The sequence below is a fragment of the Phallusia mammillata genome, chromosome 1 (genome assembly GCF_965637545.1).
Source record: "Phallusia mammillata chromosome 1, kaPhaMamm4.hap1.1, whole genome shotgun sequence".
Taxonomy (NCBI): Eukaryota; Metazoa; Chordata; class Ascidiacea; order Phlebobranchia; family Ascidiidae; genus Phallusia; species Phallusia mammillata.
In genome coordinates, this window is record NC_137252.1 from 6893055 (window position 1) to 6909987 (window position 16933).

The 16933-nt window shown below is 37.9% G+C and overlaps 1 protein-coding gene across 1 annotated transcript; it reads left to right on the top strand.

Moving 5' to 3' along the window:
* Nucleotides 1–11473: 11473 nt before the first annotated feature.
* LOC145232346 (adhesion G-protein coupled receptor D1-like) lies at nt 11474–16621 on the top strand. Its single transcript, XM_080096951.1, has 5 exons — nt 11474–12272; nt 13990–14221; nt 14874–15091; nt 15395–15668; nt 16195–16621. Exons 1-5 carry the CDS (start codon nt 11526–11528, stop codon nt 16467–16469), a joined length of 1746 nt encoding a protein of 581 aa, XP_079953077.1. The 5' UTR covers nt 11474–11525; the 3' UTR covers nt 16470–16621.
* The last annotated feature ends 312 nt before the right edge of the window (nt 16622–16933 follow it).

Consider the following 16933-nt stretch of genomic DNA (forward strand, 5'->3'; position numbering starts at 1 on the left):
TAAGGTTGCAATAACAATTATTCAGTCAAAAAACCTCTTTTGTTAACTGAACGTTTCTGAAATACCAATTGTATGAGGTTATCACAAAAGCAATAATAATGCACTATTATTGTGTCAAAAAAAATTTTTTAAGATGAACATTCTGAAATACCAAATGTTTGAGGGTATATGAAGAACGATAATAATAATAATGGATTGTCACAAGCCAATATGTTTTGGTTTGATCGCAGTTATAGCATAATGACTGTTGAAATTATTTGCACGCAGAAGTTTACTGATTGATTAGATAACAATTTTAAATTTATCTAATCAAATTGATTTAAATTTATCAGCACAACGCTAATCAGTATTCACTGAAATGACACGTAGGGCAAAAATATGCAAAATCAGGCAAGAGTCCGCAAATGACTTAACCATTACGTTAACCCAAATAATGTCTATGTCCACTCACTTCTCAGGCAAATATGTTGACGTCGCTAGTAGCCACAACAACGGGAAATTACCCAACCATGGCAACCGCCACACGGATGAATGCGCATCTCCAGGCAGGAAAAATTTAAAACTCAATCAAGCAGAAATCGATTCATAGGCAACTCGTTTCGTGATGTGAGTCTGCATGCCACGTCCTAAACAACAGTTAATGCAATAATGAGTTCGTTGGAACAATGTACACAAAACAACAAGCTTGTTATCGCTGTTGTTGTGTGCTTTCGATGTTTCTGCCGCGTTTGGACGTCAAAACGTCGGTTATTTACAGTAAAAAAACGACTCGAAAAGCAATAGGCCTAATTGTGAATGCGCTTACATTGTACAAAAACCTCTCGTTTTTCATAACTAAAGTCTCTCATTTTAAGTTGTCATGACAAAACACATAAGTGTTTTACTACGAACGTATGCGATTGTAAAATATTCCAGTTTTCCTTTTGGTTTTTTAACTTTTTATTATTGTCAAAGTATTCCATTGTGGTCAACCCAAACGTACATTGGCATGCCCCCAAAAATCCTTAGTTGTAGCCATTCTACACAACCGAATACTACATCGGATGTATCGAAATTTCCTGTAGCGGGTTTGACATGGAACAGACTGTTTACGGGTGCGTGTTCACATTTGCATTCAGCACTACACACTCGGGTAAACGACATAAGAGTATGGGAAATTTCCTTCGATTTCCAACAAAGACCTTAAGTTCTATTTCGGGTCTCGAGCAATAGAAAGTCGACCAAGCGAAGTGGGGTTGGGATCCAGAAATTTTAAATGAACTGACATCAACTGCAGTGTTTTTTTTTTCACTAAATAAACTTGAACTTCCGCTGGGAATAAAAACGAGATATATTTAGCATTAAGACCAAATACAAGCAAGAACATGTTGTAATGTCACCATGAACGTAAAATGTATAGATTACTGTTTCTGATACTTATGCAATAATAAATGAAAGCCTTAATTTTATAAAATACAAAAGCCGTAAAAGGCAAAAGCGGCGATAAAAGAAGCAAATCATTCGAAACACCGCAAATCCCAACAAAGTTTGTTTACAAAACTAACTGACGTTTTTGTAAAATCACATTACGTGAGTGAGCTAATTCCAGTTGTCTATAAATTTCCTAAAGCCTTAGGGGTTTTGTGCCTAAAGTAATGTGCTATGAAGAACTGAAACCACTTTGTGTGGCAAACAAGGAGTAACGAGTCTAATTTAAGTTCAACGACGAAACCCAGTTCAAGTTCCTATAGTCCAATCCATTGATGTAGACCACTTGAATGTGTTTAGGTTCGAATCACATAAACGTTAAAATAACACTTGTGTTGCGATACGTTGTGTCCTTGCTGCATTGTATCTGGCGTGAATTGTTTAGCTAAACTACAAATGACATAGCCGATACGATATGCCAAATGTTTTCTTCAATTCAATGTAAGGATGTGAATGTACACTATTAGGCCTCCAATAAGTCTTAACTTCTTATGAGCTTTGTATAATTAGTTTTAAGTAATACGAGTTCAGACGTCAATCAATTTCCGATATAAATAGGACTTCTATAAATATTCAGTAATTGAAAGTTGGAACTAGAACCACTTGCACAAATAATTTCCAAATTTTGATGATGACTCAATCGACATAATTCAACAAAGAAAGCCAATTTAAAGCCCTACTATTGTAGACGTACTCAGTTATTTTCTGGTTTACGAAAACTATTATGTCATTTTAGTTTCGATGACCATAATATGCGTCAATGACCACAATCGCCTCGAACGAATTTAACTGCTGTACAAAACGCAGGAAGTTTTAAAAACACAAAAGAGGTAGTAAGGCACGTTAGACACTAAGCTGCCTAGAAGCACAGAATTTTAAAAGATTTAGCAAACGTAAAACGCAAATACTATGGAAAAGTGATTTTAGTCTATGTTTGGAAAAAAACCTCGCCTACGGTCACAACCCAGCCGTTAGTTTTCGAAGTAATGTTGAGAAAAAGGCTGAGAGCAAAACCACCACAGGTACGCGTAGAAGTTGGGAGAAAACCACTTGCGTTAAGTTGCGCTTGGGATAGGTTGCGTATGACAAGTGCGTTTCAGTCTAGGTTAAGTGATTAAACTCCAGATTAACAGAATTTTAATATAGTGAATTTAGTTCAGGCTATGCACCTAAATCTTAATGCATACGGGTGTGTAATGCACGAAACATTCAAAACATGTATAAATTTGATTAGAATTAACTATAGTTAGATGATGCCTAGTTCCATATACAGGGTGTTTCAACAAGCAAATTTGAATAACTTGCGTAGAATGTTGGCAATAAGCAGAATGACGTGCGCCAGTTGAAAAATCGTGACTTAAGTCAAAAACTGGGTTTGCTTTTTGTTGTGATTTTCGGCCAAATAGTCAGTGCGCAGTTTACTACATACAAGTCAACAGTGGCTGCAGCAAGTTGACTGCAGAGGCATATAGTAATACTATGGATAAATTTAAGTTTTAAACCTTCATACCGGAAGTTGAAACCGTGACGTATGTTCAATGAAGATCTACTGCTATGTGTTGACCTTTTAGTGTGACACAAATACAAGTTGCCTTGGCAGAGTAGATACAGAAGTTTGTACAGTTACAAACCTATATCTTCCTTTATTTTAAAGCAATGTAAGACTAAAGTGCCAACAAAAAATCCTTCTATGTGCGCAAAAATTGCATGGTAATGTTACGGTATAGGTGTAGCTATTAGCAGGCCGAGACGTTACGTCAAACACAACGGATATTGGAAGCTTCGAATTACACAGTGCAGTACTTGTCTGAATTGCAGTGAGTGAATTACAAATGCAGTACCGTATAGGCTATATAAGACAGTGTGCAGAATGAAAAGCAACCAAGTTTTATTAAGATTTTAACCACAATTTACAAAACAGCACGTTGCAAATTGTAGGGTTTTGTGCTTGACACTGTTTTGACAAATGAATGGCTTGACTTGGTTCTTTGTAATGTAATTAATCAACACCTTGTAAAAATCACTCATGTTCGCAATCAGGAGACCTAGTCGGTTCTATCAGTACAAAGTTACATCGCACAAACCTGCGTCATGCTTTTGCTCATTAATTTCTTAGCAATCGTTTATGCGCTTCTGGTTTAAGAGCGGGTATGTGACCAAAGCAGGTTTTTTTTTTTTTTTTTTGACCAAAGCAGGTGATAAATAAAACTAAACCTTACATGACTCTGAAGACCACGTGCTTGAATGTCGCACAGCAATCCTTTGCAAAAACAGGTGCCAAAAATAAACTGGTGGCGTGTCGCGCTGCGCATTGGGTTCTGCTGGGTGGGGAAAACTGTGACTCGGTTGGTATTTTAACTATTATTGTGCTCAGCGTGAAAAGGCCGACAGACAAAAGTTTGCTGCTTGTTCACAGGTAAACAGTCAGTAGTCAGAATTGCACGCACTGTGAGCAGACCCGCACAGATTCTGCGAATTGCGTTCTGAAGGATTAACTTTGCCATTTCGGACATAGTTTTCCAAAAATTAATTGAAGTTGAATTATTGTTTTTATTAGATAGACATATTTCGTTTTACTTTTTTGACTTAAATTTATTGTGGTTCTTACACTCAATTCAAACCAGCGGACATCGTTAAACCAAACTAGTTACTGACGCCAACCCTCATTGTGCATAACTGTCTACACCAGGGGTTCTTAACCTGGGGTGCACGCACCCCCAAGGGGTGCGAGAACTGTTCCTAGGGGGTGCGGGGATGCTGAATCATTAAGGTTGGTTTGGTCTATTCTATTTAAGCAATTACAGAAGGGGGAGCGAAAATTGGTTAGTGATTTGTAAGGGGTGCGAAAATTGGTTGGTCATTTGAAAGGGGTGCAGCAAGGAAAAAAGGTTAAGAACCACTGGTCTACACGCTCAGGTTTTACTTGTGTTCGATATGCATTCTATAATATATGAACATAACGTTGTCTAAAGGAGTTTGAATGAATATAAAATGTTTGTGGTTGTAAAAGTTGTGGGCGTAAGTGAGGAAACTTGCGTTTTTAAAGGAAAGTAGGCGGAAACCTGTCGTTAAGTAAGTTATCTAAGTTCAAATCGGAGTAATGCTGTTGATTTAGATTGACATCACAACAAACATACATTCTTGCCTCTAAAACCGTTTCGTAAAGACACTATTACAAAACATTGTAGCTGAAAAGAATGTAGGCATTGTGTACGCTTTTAAGTGGTTTTTAATCAAAGTACTTTGCAAATATAGGTGCCAAGAGATCCTAAGGAAACAAATGGTTTCGAGAAATTTAAGATCACAAATTTTACTGGTTCCTTTATTGTTAATGATGCTGTTCAACAGCGGACTGCGAATAGTGTAGGTTAAATAGAAGTGAGTTTATGCATGCACTTACTCTATTGAAGGGACATATAAGAGCCGTTGCACATAAAGACGTCACTGCAGGCAACCCACGCATTTTTTTCCACCTACACGACTTTCCATCCTCCATGTTTTACACACTATATCTCTGCAACAGTTGGCGCTTTGTACTGTACGTTACCTAATGGTATGTTGCATTTTTCACTTAATATTGCTCATTGCGTACGATGTGTTTAAGGAAGCATAAGTAGGTTTATGAAAAGTTACAATATCGTTTCTGCGCACAGAGTGTAGTATTTTATGCCCACAAACAAGCTTACCTGTGTATTTAGTTGTAATTGTCAGGGTATACTGGTGTGAACGGTGATACGATAGAAAATGATTCGCCGTGACAAATAAAGTTAGATTAAAAAGGCATGATACTTAATGTGATTTAAAAACTAGATATTTATAAACATTCTAAACATTCCTGCTAAATGTCATGTCAATTGCCAGTACACACAATGTACGTGGGTATTAAAAGCAGAATGAGGAGATGTTTAAGATTGTCGAAAATCTGAAAGGTTATTTTGATTTTCAATGTTAGTAACTCATATATGCGGACATATAATAAATACAATAGCTCACTTATTTGGTTACTATAATAATTTAAAAACATCGGGTATAGGATGGACTGTTTGTGAGCGATAACTGTGCAAACGAAAATTTTTGTCACAATCCATCATAACGAATGAAAGTAAATGATTGCAAACAAACGTGATGTACCGCCATGCAAACTGTGCCGGGCAACAGAACATAGATGTGTTGTTAGCTTCAAGTGATTTGTAGTTTTAAATTAAATATGTGACGTACATGAGAAAAGACAGGGACTTTCGCTGGAAAATGGGTGTTATTTCGCGGTCAAAAATTCATAGTGTTTTTTAACTTACATATAACTAGAGATGTTTACTAGGTTACTGTAGGTCAAAACTTTGTGGGTAAGTACAGCTCTACTGGTTGCATTTGATGCAGTTCTAATAAAGCATGGGGCATTAAATGTCTATAAAATAACATTTTGGTATTTGATTTTGAAGGTCATTTCAAAGTGTAATATGTAGGCTTAAACGTAAATGTAGAAACTATAACTTTGAACCATTTATGCCACGTGTGAAAAGAAAGAAGTTTAAGGAAAACTAATCACGATGCTTTCAAAAATATTATCACTGCTTTTATTAATTGCCGCAACGGATGCACAATCGGATGAATTACTTCTTTGGCAGCGATTAAGATGCAGTAAGAAACATCTAAATACAAGTTAAATGTCATAAACATAATATATCTTTGTAGTTTATTAACAGCATTTCATGAGTGAATAACAAGCTTGTAAAAACAAGTTTTTTTGCAAAATGTATACTATTTGCTTATCATTTTAATGTACCTGTAACGTTTTTCAACCATTAGGTGTTTTGTGTATTTATTTAGTAAATTTTCCTTTTCTGTGCGTAAAACAAAGTTAAAACTAGAATAGTGGTTTTCCTATATATTGCCGGGTTATATATACTACATCATATTTAATGATGTATCACATATTCCATTTACTATATTCATAATGGATATATATTTGGCACCTACATTTGATTGGGTCCCTATCTTTTTCCTGGCACTTTATAACATAATTGTTTCTGCAAGCATAATCTAATGGGTCCTCACCACTAGCGTATTTAGGGGCGGGGGGACAAGGTGCCTATATAGACAAAATATATAAAGACAAAAACAATATGTGTCCCCTTCCCATAATGAAGTGAGAAAATTAGACCCAAATGCTGTGAGACTTGTTCGCCTAACTCAGGGGTCGCCAACCCGCGGCTCCGGAGCCGCATGCGGCTCTTTGATCCCTCTGATACGGCTCAGTTTTTGAATTTACCAAATGTTGTACATTTGAATAAAAATTATGTGACGATTATGCCGAACACAAAAGTCGAACACGAAAATTGAAGTGCAGTAGCATGACTGTACTCGCTTGTTGCAGTTACCTGCAAGCCCATCTCTATACCACCAAACGTGAAGTCTGAAAGAGGCAAACTGGCGGTGCGCAGGTTAATACGCAATATGAGACAATACTGTTTTTGTTTGCAGTGTGTGTGCGCGCGTAACAATAGCTGTTTGTTAATTGTTACGTAACAAACGCGTTAACAAAGGAATACAAATCTGCAAAAACAGAATATGCAACGCTACGTAAAGTTGTTTTCTCTGCTGACGAGACTAGTATACCAGTGTGTCTAATATGCATTGAAACACTAGCTAACAACAAAAAGTCGAATGTCATAAGACTAAAAACGTTTTGCATTTTATTTTAAATTTTAAAACGACTTTGTGGCTCCCAGTGTTTTTTTCTACGTGAAACTGGTCCGAGTGGCTCTTTGAGTAGTAAAGGTTGGCGACCCCTGGCCTAACTGATTTGGAATTTGTTTAGGCATATTAAGCAGTCTTACAGCGGATGTGACAAATTGTTCAACATTACTGTGCGAAAAAAATTCTTCGGAAGTGACGTGCGGTAAGTACATCGCTAAACCTTATCATGTGTTGGATAATGTTTTGATTTCCTTTGTTGTATGATGAAACTTAAAAACGCAAAAAAAACATGCATTCACTTGAAACAAATTCATGATTGATGTGAATAATATACGTAACCATTTTTTGTGTTTTTTACAGTTTTTGCGCCTGTAATTCCATTGGATCGATTTCGTACAAACATCAGTAAGTCAAAAACTTCAACTTATATCATATAACGTGCAAGGGATTAAATTGCAAACATCAGTCATACATTTATGGTTACTAAACGATTACAAAAATGTCTTTAAAAAAACGAAGCCAATAAATAACATAAAATTCATTTTGAAACAGAAAAATGTAGAACAGAAGAAATATTTAAAACAACTTTTTTAGATGCCTCTCTTCCAACATGTTACCGCGGAAGCGGAAATTGTAAGTACAAAATTTATTTGTTTTAAATTTCAAAATTTTATCGGACAAACATCACTTTTGACAAAAACATAAATACTGCAGTATTTATTATTCGTAAAAGTGAATTTCCAGTAGAAAATCCATTATATAATGATTTATAAGAGATGCAATTGTTACGTAAATCCAGTTAGTTTTTAATCTACATTTTGTTTTTTACTCATTTTCATTTTCGGGTTATTAATAACAAACTTTTGTTTTGCAAACTTTCACTGAAGTTTACAGAGAAAAAACTACGCTCAAAAATCAGAGCAACGAGTTTCTTTCACGCGAGGGTAAAGCGATCATTACTGATAATTTGTGTGTTTTAAAAACTAGTAACTTGGACCGATATATTTGTGTCCAAATGTAGGTTTATACCAGTTTTTTTTAACAAAAGTTTGTTTTAAACACCTTTTTTGTCAAAAAAAGAAGAAAAAACTGCAGTAGAGAGTCGTTTTAGTAATACGTTTTTTTAAATCAACGACTTCTCTAACGTACACGATAGCTTCAATGGAAAAAGTCAAAAAAACACTAAATTTCACAAAGCGAGAACTTTGTTTGGGTACCCGCACGTTAAAGCAGCGATTTTTCCGCCCCCTACCTGCAATCGGAAATAAGTCTGGTAATTGCTTGGTACCTCAACGATTACGCTGAAATTTTAAATAAAGATCAAGAATTATTTTAAAAGTTTACCTATATAACATTTTTTGCATTAATTTTTTATTTTGACCTGTGAAAACAAAACAAACCTAAAAGGATAAAATTGCTGAATCAAGCCACCAACAGCCAAACTATGAAACCTATGTGTCACACACTATAGTGTATTTTAAACCTGAAGTTTAAAGTACTTTCCATTGACCAAACATAACGAAGACTGTACGAAAACAATTGGTGGAAGAGGACCCACAATAATGTTGGGATTAATTGTTAATATTGAATTTAAATTTAAACTAAGCTACTGCGGTTTTGAGACGGCCTGTGGCAAACGCGACTGTGTGACGACTTGGGGTATTTAATTCTCCCCCTTGCTTTGTAGGGGATACCGATACGATTAACGGAGCTAACATTACAGGTACTTTCTTGGTTATATATGTAAATGATGTGTTTAATAAAATAAAATCAAAACGCTTAATTTTTGCAGCGTCTTCGTGCAAGGAACTGGATTGTTGCTTAACGCATATAAACTCGCCCAGTGATACGGAATATGATCTTTCCGCAGTTTCAGTAAACATGATATTCATAAACGGCACAGGTTGGTAAACCTTTCAAAGAACAAACTCTATACACTTGCGCCTGCTCTATGTCATGCGATACTTGGTGCAGGATAATGTTCTAACTTGCATATATTACAGAAACAGTATCACAGGAATCAAATCTAAGTTGATTTTTTTCAGACCTAACAAAAAATGTTGCATTTAAGCTCAGTTTTTTATGGCGAAACCTATACTCACCATTTAAATCAAGTTTTCCTAAAGGACGTTTGCTCTGTTTCAAAGCAAAATACGGAAACAACTTAAACAAACATGTCTCCCGTGTTTTATAACATGTGGTGTTATTGTGCTTGCATTTCAACAAAAGTTTTAACTTGAAGTTGTAACAAAAACGTTAAAAAAACATTTTTCCACACGAAGGTAACATACATTATATTAAAGTGTTTTTTAACTTTTTATAGAAATTGATCCAATCTTGGTTGGTCCGATCAATAATGTGAGAATCATCATTGTAAACTTCGACTATTGTAAGTAAACGCAAGCAAAACAACGTCATTTTGGTTGTGAAAAAGTTATTGTGTAATAGTTTTATTGTCAGACAGATCCAAAACTTTTGGTTGGCGTTAGCATTAGCATATTACAGTAAAAAAAACAGAATGTAGAACACTAACTAAGACAAGTTTCTTCAACAGGTCTTAGAGTTTCTACCGATTCACTTAATGTATACCCAAACGACTGCCTCAATCTAAAAGATCTTTGTGGTAAGTTTCAATGTGTGCAAATATGCATGAAGCTTTTTTTTCCTATTTCTGTTGCACGTCGACATTTTTTTGACATGGAATCCCAATTAAATGACTTCGTTGCATGAAAGCTACAAGTATAGTATCACTCACTAGAAGACAATAGCTATGTAACTCTAGCAGTCCGCACTAGCGTAATGCAGCCAAACGTTACTCAACCTTGCACACAGCCTCTTTATCGACTCCAACAACAAGAGCTACAACAAGCCAAGCAACACCAGTAGCAACAAAAACAGAAGCCATGACACCACAAGCTACAACTGCGCTAACTCCAACAACACAAGCTACAACACAAGAAGCAACAACAATAGTAGCTACAACGACAATCGCTGCAACAACAGAAGCCCTGACACCACAAGCTACAACTGTTCGAACTCCAATAAAGCAAGCTACAACAGTGCATATTTCAACCGCAGAAACTACAAATGCAGAAACTTCGACTATAGTGGTTACAACATCACTTGCTGCAACAACACAAGTTACAGCGACAACGCAGGAAGCTACAACAACAATGCAGACTATGGCACCACAGACCACGACAATGCAGACTACAGAAGTGAAAACTACAACCGAGAAAGCCACAACATCTAAGGCATCAGCATCACAAACTACACAAGACGAAACAACACAAGAACAAGGTCAAGAAGTAACTAATAGCGACATGGTAGTTGGTAGCGGATTAAACACAACTGTAGAAATGTCTACAACGCCACAGCCTGACCCAACAGCAACACAAGCTGGTAACATCTCTGTGACAAACACTGTGACATCATCAGCACTTACGTTACTTATGCAAAACACAAACACTGTCACTGTACGCCAAATTACGTCTGGTATTACGAGCATGAGCATGGTTAATTTTGTTTCTAATTTAGCTAACACAACTACAAATGAGACACCCACAACCGCAGAAATACCGACCAAAACCACTGTGACTGCGGAATCCACGACATCACATATAACAACACAAACGACTACAGCACCCACAGACAAAGAAACAACCACAGACAACGTAATAATCTCAACACAAACAGAGAAAACAACTCAAGCGGCTACAATTGAAAAGACAACTACCCTAAACAAGGAAACAACTATGGAAATAACCACGGTACCCACAACTACAGAAACAACCACGCTACTTACAACTGCAGATACAACGACTACACCCACAACTGCAGATACAACGACTGCAACCACAAGTGCGGAAACAACAACAGCATTAACAATTGCAGAAACGACGACAGCACCTACAACCACAGAAGACTTAATTACAGAAACAATCACGCCAATTACATCTGCAGAAATAACAACTGCACCCACAACCACAGAAACAACGACAGCAGACAAAACTACAGCTCTCACAATAGCAGAAACAACCACACCACTCATAACTGCAGAAACAACCACACTATCCAAAACCACAGTAACATCCACAACACTCACAACTGCAGAAACAACCACACCATCCAAAACTACAGAAACAACGACCGCACCCACAACTACAGTATCAACCACAGCACTCATAACCGCAGAAACAACCACAGCACCCACAACTATAGAAACAACCGAATCACCCACAACGCCAGAAACATCAATTTCATCCACCGCAAAGATCAACAACGAAACAGAAAACATCACAATCGCAGTAATTCCCAATAACCCTGAAACAATAACAACCATTGGAATAACACAATCACGCATGATGTTGCCTGTTTCCACAGCTGCTGTCGCAACATCGACTGTGAGCACAATGAGTGCAGTAGCCGCTACACAATCAACAACTACAGTTTCATCAACAGCTTCTCGTGTGCCCGACAGCGATATCTCAGATGTTGTCGAAAACGAGGCGATTGGGTCAATCCGCTCCATGCTTGGTTTGGTTGAATCCAGTGAAGTATTCGTGACCAGAGACGTCAGCACGCCGATAGAAGGAAGATTTTCACAAGCTTACTTCTCTGGGGCAACGGTTAATCCCTCCGCCGTCGAAAGCCTGCTTCAAGTCGCAGTTGTTTCATCACAATTCGATATCACTGCAGATGTAAGTGAGTTTGCTTCTGCCGAGGAAGCAGATGGACTCAGTACACAAGCTTTACCTTTCTCCGGTTCACCAGCCCTTAGCGTAACCGCTGTAGACACACAATCTCGCAGTATAGTCGAAGCCAAACTCAGTTACTCGATTCAAATCAACGCTACTGCTGATAGTGGTCAGACGGTCGCAAATCTTGCCAGGACAAATAATAACAGCGGGACGTACGCGGTGACAAGAATCAACAAAGTAGAAACAAGATGCGGATTTTTCAACGCAACCCAAAGGAGGTTTTCGTCAAACGGTTGCACATTGCTTCCAAGCAACACAAGCGAAGAAGTTTCGTGCTTCTGTAACCACACAACGTTGTTTGCTGTCCTGCTCTCTGTTCAAACCTACGAGGTCCCATCGACGGTCAAGGTAGGACTTAAGTAGCTTTAGTGAGATTTAAAGAAATAGAAATACGGGGACAATAAAACTATACAGCTGTTTACAAGACGGGACTACGCTAAATCGATAAAGTAAAGTTTGTTGACAGTTTGGCTCACCATAAAGTTTGGACTATAAATATTTCATACAATTTACACCGCAACAATGTGTTTGCTAAATACCTAATAGCGTCAAAAAATTTTATCAGAAAGCGCATAATTATGCTGCAAAAACAAAACAAGTTTTTTAATTGAAATTCGTGTTCCTAGTCGAACAAATCAAAATCTTATTCAATCTAGGGGTAAGCGATAATAGTAATGAACAAAAATCGAAAAACGAATAATATGTCGTACGCTGCAAGCATATAGTTGTACGCTGCAAGCAGATTTAGAATTGCACACGGCTTTCTGTTACGTGAAATCTATTGACAGCAAGCTCGGGACAGACTATTTCCGGGGATTGAGCTGCCTTTGCTTATAACGTGGGGCCATTTGCGCGACTTCTTTGTAAACCCAACGTCTTGACGTTTTGTTTTTTAAAATTTCTTGCATGAAAACAAAAAATCAACCATTAGGCTATATTCAAAAAGATTGGCCTCGTTTTAGCAAATTGGGGCTGGCCCGTTCTTTTAACACTAAGTTACCTCTGAGTCAAATGTGACATCATAAAAGAGTGGTTGTTACGTTGTGCATACGCATCAGGTTGAATACAACGTCCCACGCATACCATGGTGCAAGAGCGACTTTCTAATGTTTGTAAAGCACGAAACCCATTGTTTCATTTAAAGTACCTAAGTTATTGGGTTATCCTTTGGAATTTTTTTATTTACAAAAAATGGAACAAATTTTTTTATGAAAACGCCATACAACAATGACAATAAATTTGACCCTTTCTATCAAAAACTGGACATTCATGTGTGTAAAACCCCAACTAAAAGGGGACTGACAGTTTTATTGAAAGGCACCCGAATATTTGTGGAAAACCCCGCTGCGCCACAATGGCTTGTTTCGGGAGAAACACGGCACCTTTTTTCCGACCCGCTTCTAACAGGTTTGCCCTGGGAGCAATGCCCCTTGTGACGTCAATGGCGTGTCTTATATCGCGTTACGCATGACTAGACTTCACTGCCGCGTCCCAAGCGCTGGAGTCTCAAGGGTTGGGTAGCGAAGCTTTGGAGCCCAGACCACATCTCGCCGCATACTAAATATTTGAAGCACAGAGACTCGTGGAAACAATTCAAGTTGCGTTTTTAACCTTTTTAGTGTCATAAAAGACGAGTAAGACGAAACGAGGGGCTTGCTTTACAACTGTAAAATTTTCGTATCGTGTCCCAACGGTTAATGAAACCCAAAACGACACGAACTTTATTTTTAGTGGACGAAATTCCAACCGGGTTATTTGTGCAACAAAATGCTAAAGCGGGCCATTGCCATAGGTTTAACAACACAGTATTTGCAAAACCTTGTGTGTTCGGTGTTAAAGGCGTCGTTAGGTTTGTTGGTACATTACAAACGACTCAAAATGAACAACGGTGTTTAGCTTAATAGGATGAATATTGCTGGAACAACTGATTTCGGTCTGATGTACGAAAGCCGCTTGCATCTCTTGACCAAAAGTCGATTTTGATGTACCGTAGCCGCTTTCCATTCTTAACTAAAAGTCGATTTTGATGTAGCAAAGTCGCTCTTAACTAAAACTCTCTTCACAGTTGCTGTCATACATCACCGAGTCGATCAGCATATTGTGTCTCATCATCACCATTGCCATACTTATGACAGTCCGGAAGAAAGTGAGAAGTGACAGAACGGTTGTGCAAATCAACCTCTCGGTCGCCCTCCTGTGTTTGCACATTTTTAACCTCTTCCAGGACTTGGCGGTCGAGGACAAGCGAGCGTGCGAGTTCGTTACCGTGACAACGCACTTTTTTCTGTTGGCCTCGGGTAGGTTCCGTTATTATTATGCACGCCAGTGATATTTTGACATGGTCACCAGAAATGACAAACATCGACTGTGACTTTCAATGCGTGAAAACGGTCGGTGTTTTAGGGACTCGCAACACGCCCTTTGATTGCAGTTATGGGAAAAAAAGCTAAGTTAGCTGTGACTATCAACTTTCAATGCATAAAACCAAATTAGCTTTCAAATGTTAGAATGACGTTGGCTGACTAGCGATTTTCCAACTAAGGTGCATGGACGCCTATAAGAGACCTGCATGTTGTGTTGGCTTGGAAGTCCTCAAATCCGAAAACCAAAAAGTAAACAATACATAAACTGGCTTTATCCGCAATAGTGGTAGTTTAATAGAATGGGCCGTACATTTCGTCACACATTGTCTTTTAGACCGATTTTTACAAAACCTCTTATGTGATGTTATTGTAAAGAATTTCTAGACATGCATTTGCATTCCGATTGTCAGCTAGCATAATTCATGTCGTAAAATTCCTACTGTTCACTTCAAAACAAAGAAAACTAAGTATGTAAAACGTGACTTTGCACTGTCAAACACTGCAGTTGTATTGCTAAGCTCTGCAGTCGTCGACGAATAGGGATTGCTATTATATTTGACAACTTTAAAGTATAATTATGCAACAGGAACTTGGATGCTTTGGGAAGGCCTGACACTTTTCATCAAAACCACCGACAAAATACTTTCGCTGAACAAGAAAAACCCTCGCAAAGTGGCGGCCACAAAGTTGGCATTGGGTTGGGGAATTCCTCTGCTGATTGTGGTACTAGCCAGTGCCATTGGTTTCCCCACAAACCGTTACATGGATTCCGATCAGTACAGCAACAACTACTACAGATGCTGGGTAAGTTTAACAGCCTAAAATCATAAATAGAAAAAAATGTCACCGAGACACAAAATTTTGTTTTAAATTTAAAAGGAAAGAAAACTTAACGGCTATTTGATTTGTCGTTATCCTTGAAATTGTCGCAATGGAACGTCAAATTTTTAGATGCAGCATTTTAGTATAATGTGTACGATTTTCTGTCTTGCACGTTGACCTGAACAGCAAACAACCAAAAGGGACGACTAAAGCGGGAAACTGCAGCAACAAATAATATGTCCGGTCATAACAAACAGTGGTAACCAAATCGTTTTTTCTCTGCAGGTTGGAACTGAGTACAACGCTCTTCTCGCCTCGGTTATCATTCCTATGATAATCATCTACGTTGTCAACATCCTAATCGCCTTCAAAGTGATGTGGTTTGTCCACAAACTTCGGAGTAGCGCTAGAGAACTAAAACCGTCCAACGGTGCTCACCGCGGATCTAACGTAGGCGCCGCGGTTCGAAGCGACGCCAAAAGCGTTGGCGCCACGCTCAAAGTTTTTCTCCTACTCATCCCGGTACTGGGGGTACCACTGCTTTTCGGGTTTTTGACAAGTAAGAATTCGTTTCAATGCTCGTTTGGTATCTGTGCAATGCCTTATGTGCAGAAATCGAAGTAAACTGTTTAATAGTATACACATCCATTTAATAAGGTATAGCTACCAGACGTAATGCATAAACGAGCATTACTCTTACAGCAGATTTTATTGTAGATAATCGACGTTTCGATGTCATACACAAGTCACATTTATCAGAATAATGACATATCTTCAAAACGGCGTTTAATATTTATGATAAAAACTGATGAAAGAACAATAGTCATTTATGCAAGCTAGTGGTTTGGATGTATAGATAACCAATATTTCCACATACTTGCAGACTTTTCAAAAACTTGGTAGTAAACGCGTATAGCATTGAATTTTTGCTACAGCAATACACATCAGCATCAACGCATATGAACATTTGCAACCATTATTGCAATTGTGTAGGTGTTAACAAGCTTGCAGAGCAAAGTTTGCAATTACCTGCAGTGACAATATTGTCTTCCTGAACCGCCACTTAAATATAATTTGCATTGTAGGCATTGAACCATACGAAGCATCTGTGGTGTTCATGTACATCAACGTCATCCTTAATGGACTGCAAGGTTTATTTCTCCTTCTCGTATACTGCGTGTTTGGAACCGAGGTTCGGGAGGCCTGTTCCCGTTATGTACAAAGAGTCAAGCTGCGATACACAAGTGAACCTCCAACCCACAACCCCAGCAAGGGAACGCCAAGCACCCACTCGACTAACACAAGTTCAGGATCGGGAAACAAAACCAACAGTTTGCCGGAAAATCAACACAGAATCTAGGCCAACTATAAGGATTTTCTCTGTGCCTGGAAAACTGAATCTTTCATCACGCCCGGACGCAAAACAATTTTCTTACAAAACTTTTGTCTGCTACGTCCGCTTTCATACAAACAGTTTTACAAAGTCATTATTTATTTATTTCATGTTGTAAAGTCGGATCAAGTTAATAAGCTCGAACCCGATTATTTCTTCAAAAACGAAAGAATATAGTAATCGACATGAAAAAAATATTTTATATTTCTTGGAAGCAATTCTTAGGACGTTGAAAGTCAACATTTTTATCCATTGGTTTTATGCGATCAGTGTTTTTATAATTTGTTTTATTGCTGTTTTTCCTAATTTCGAAAAAAAATCATCACAGGGTGCAACCTGTACAATCTAATCGCAAATGATGTAACCAGCACCTGCACATTTGTTAATCACCCTTTAATTTGTTATTTACATCAGTGGTCGGTAACCACCGG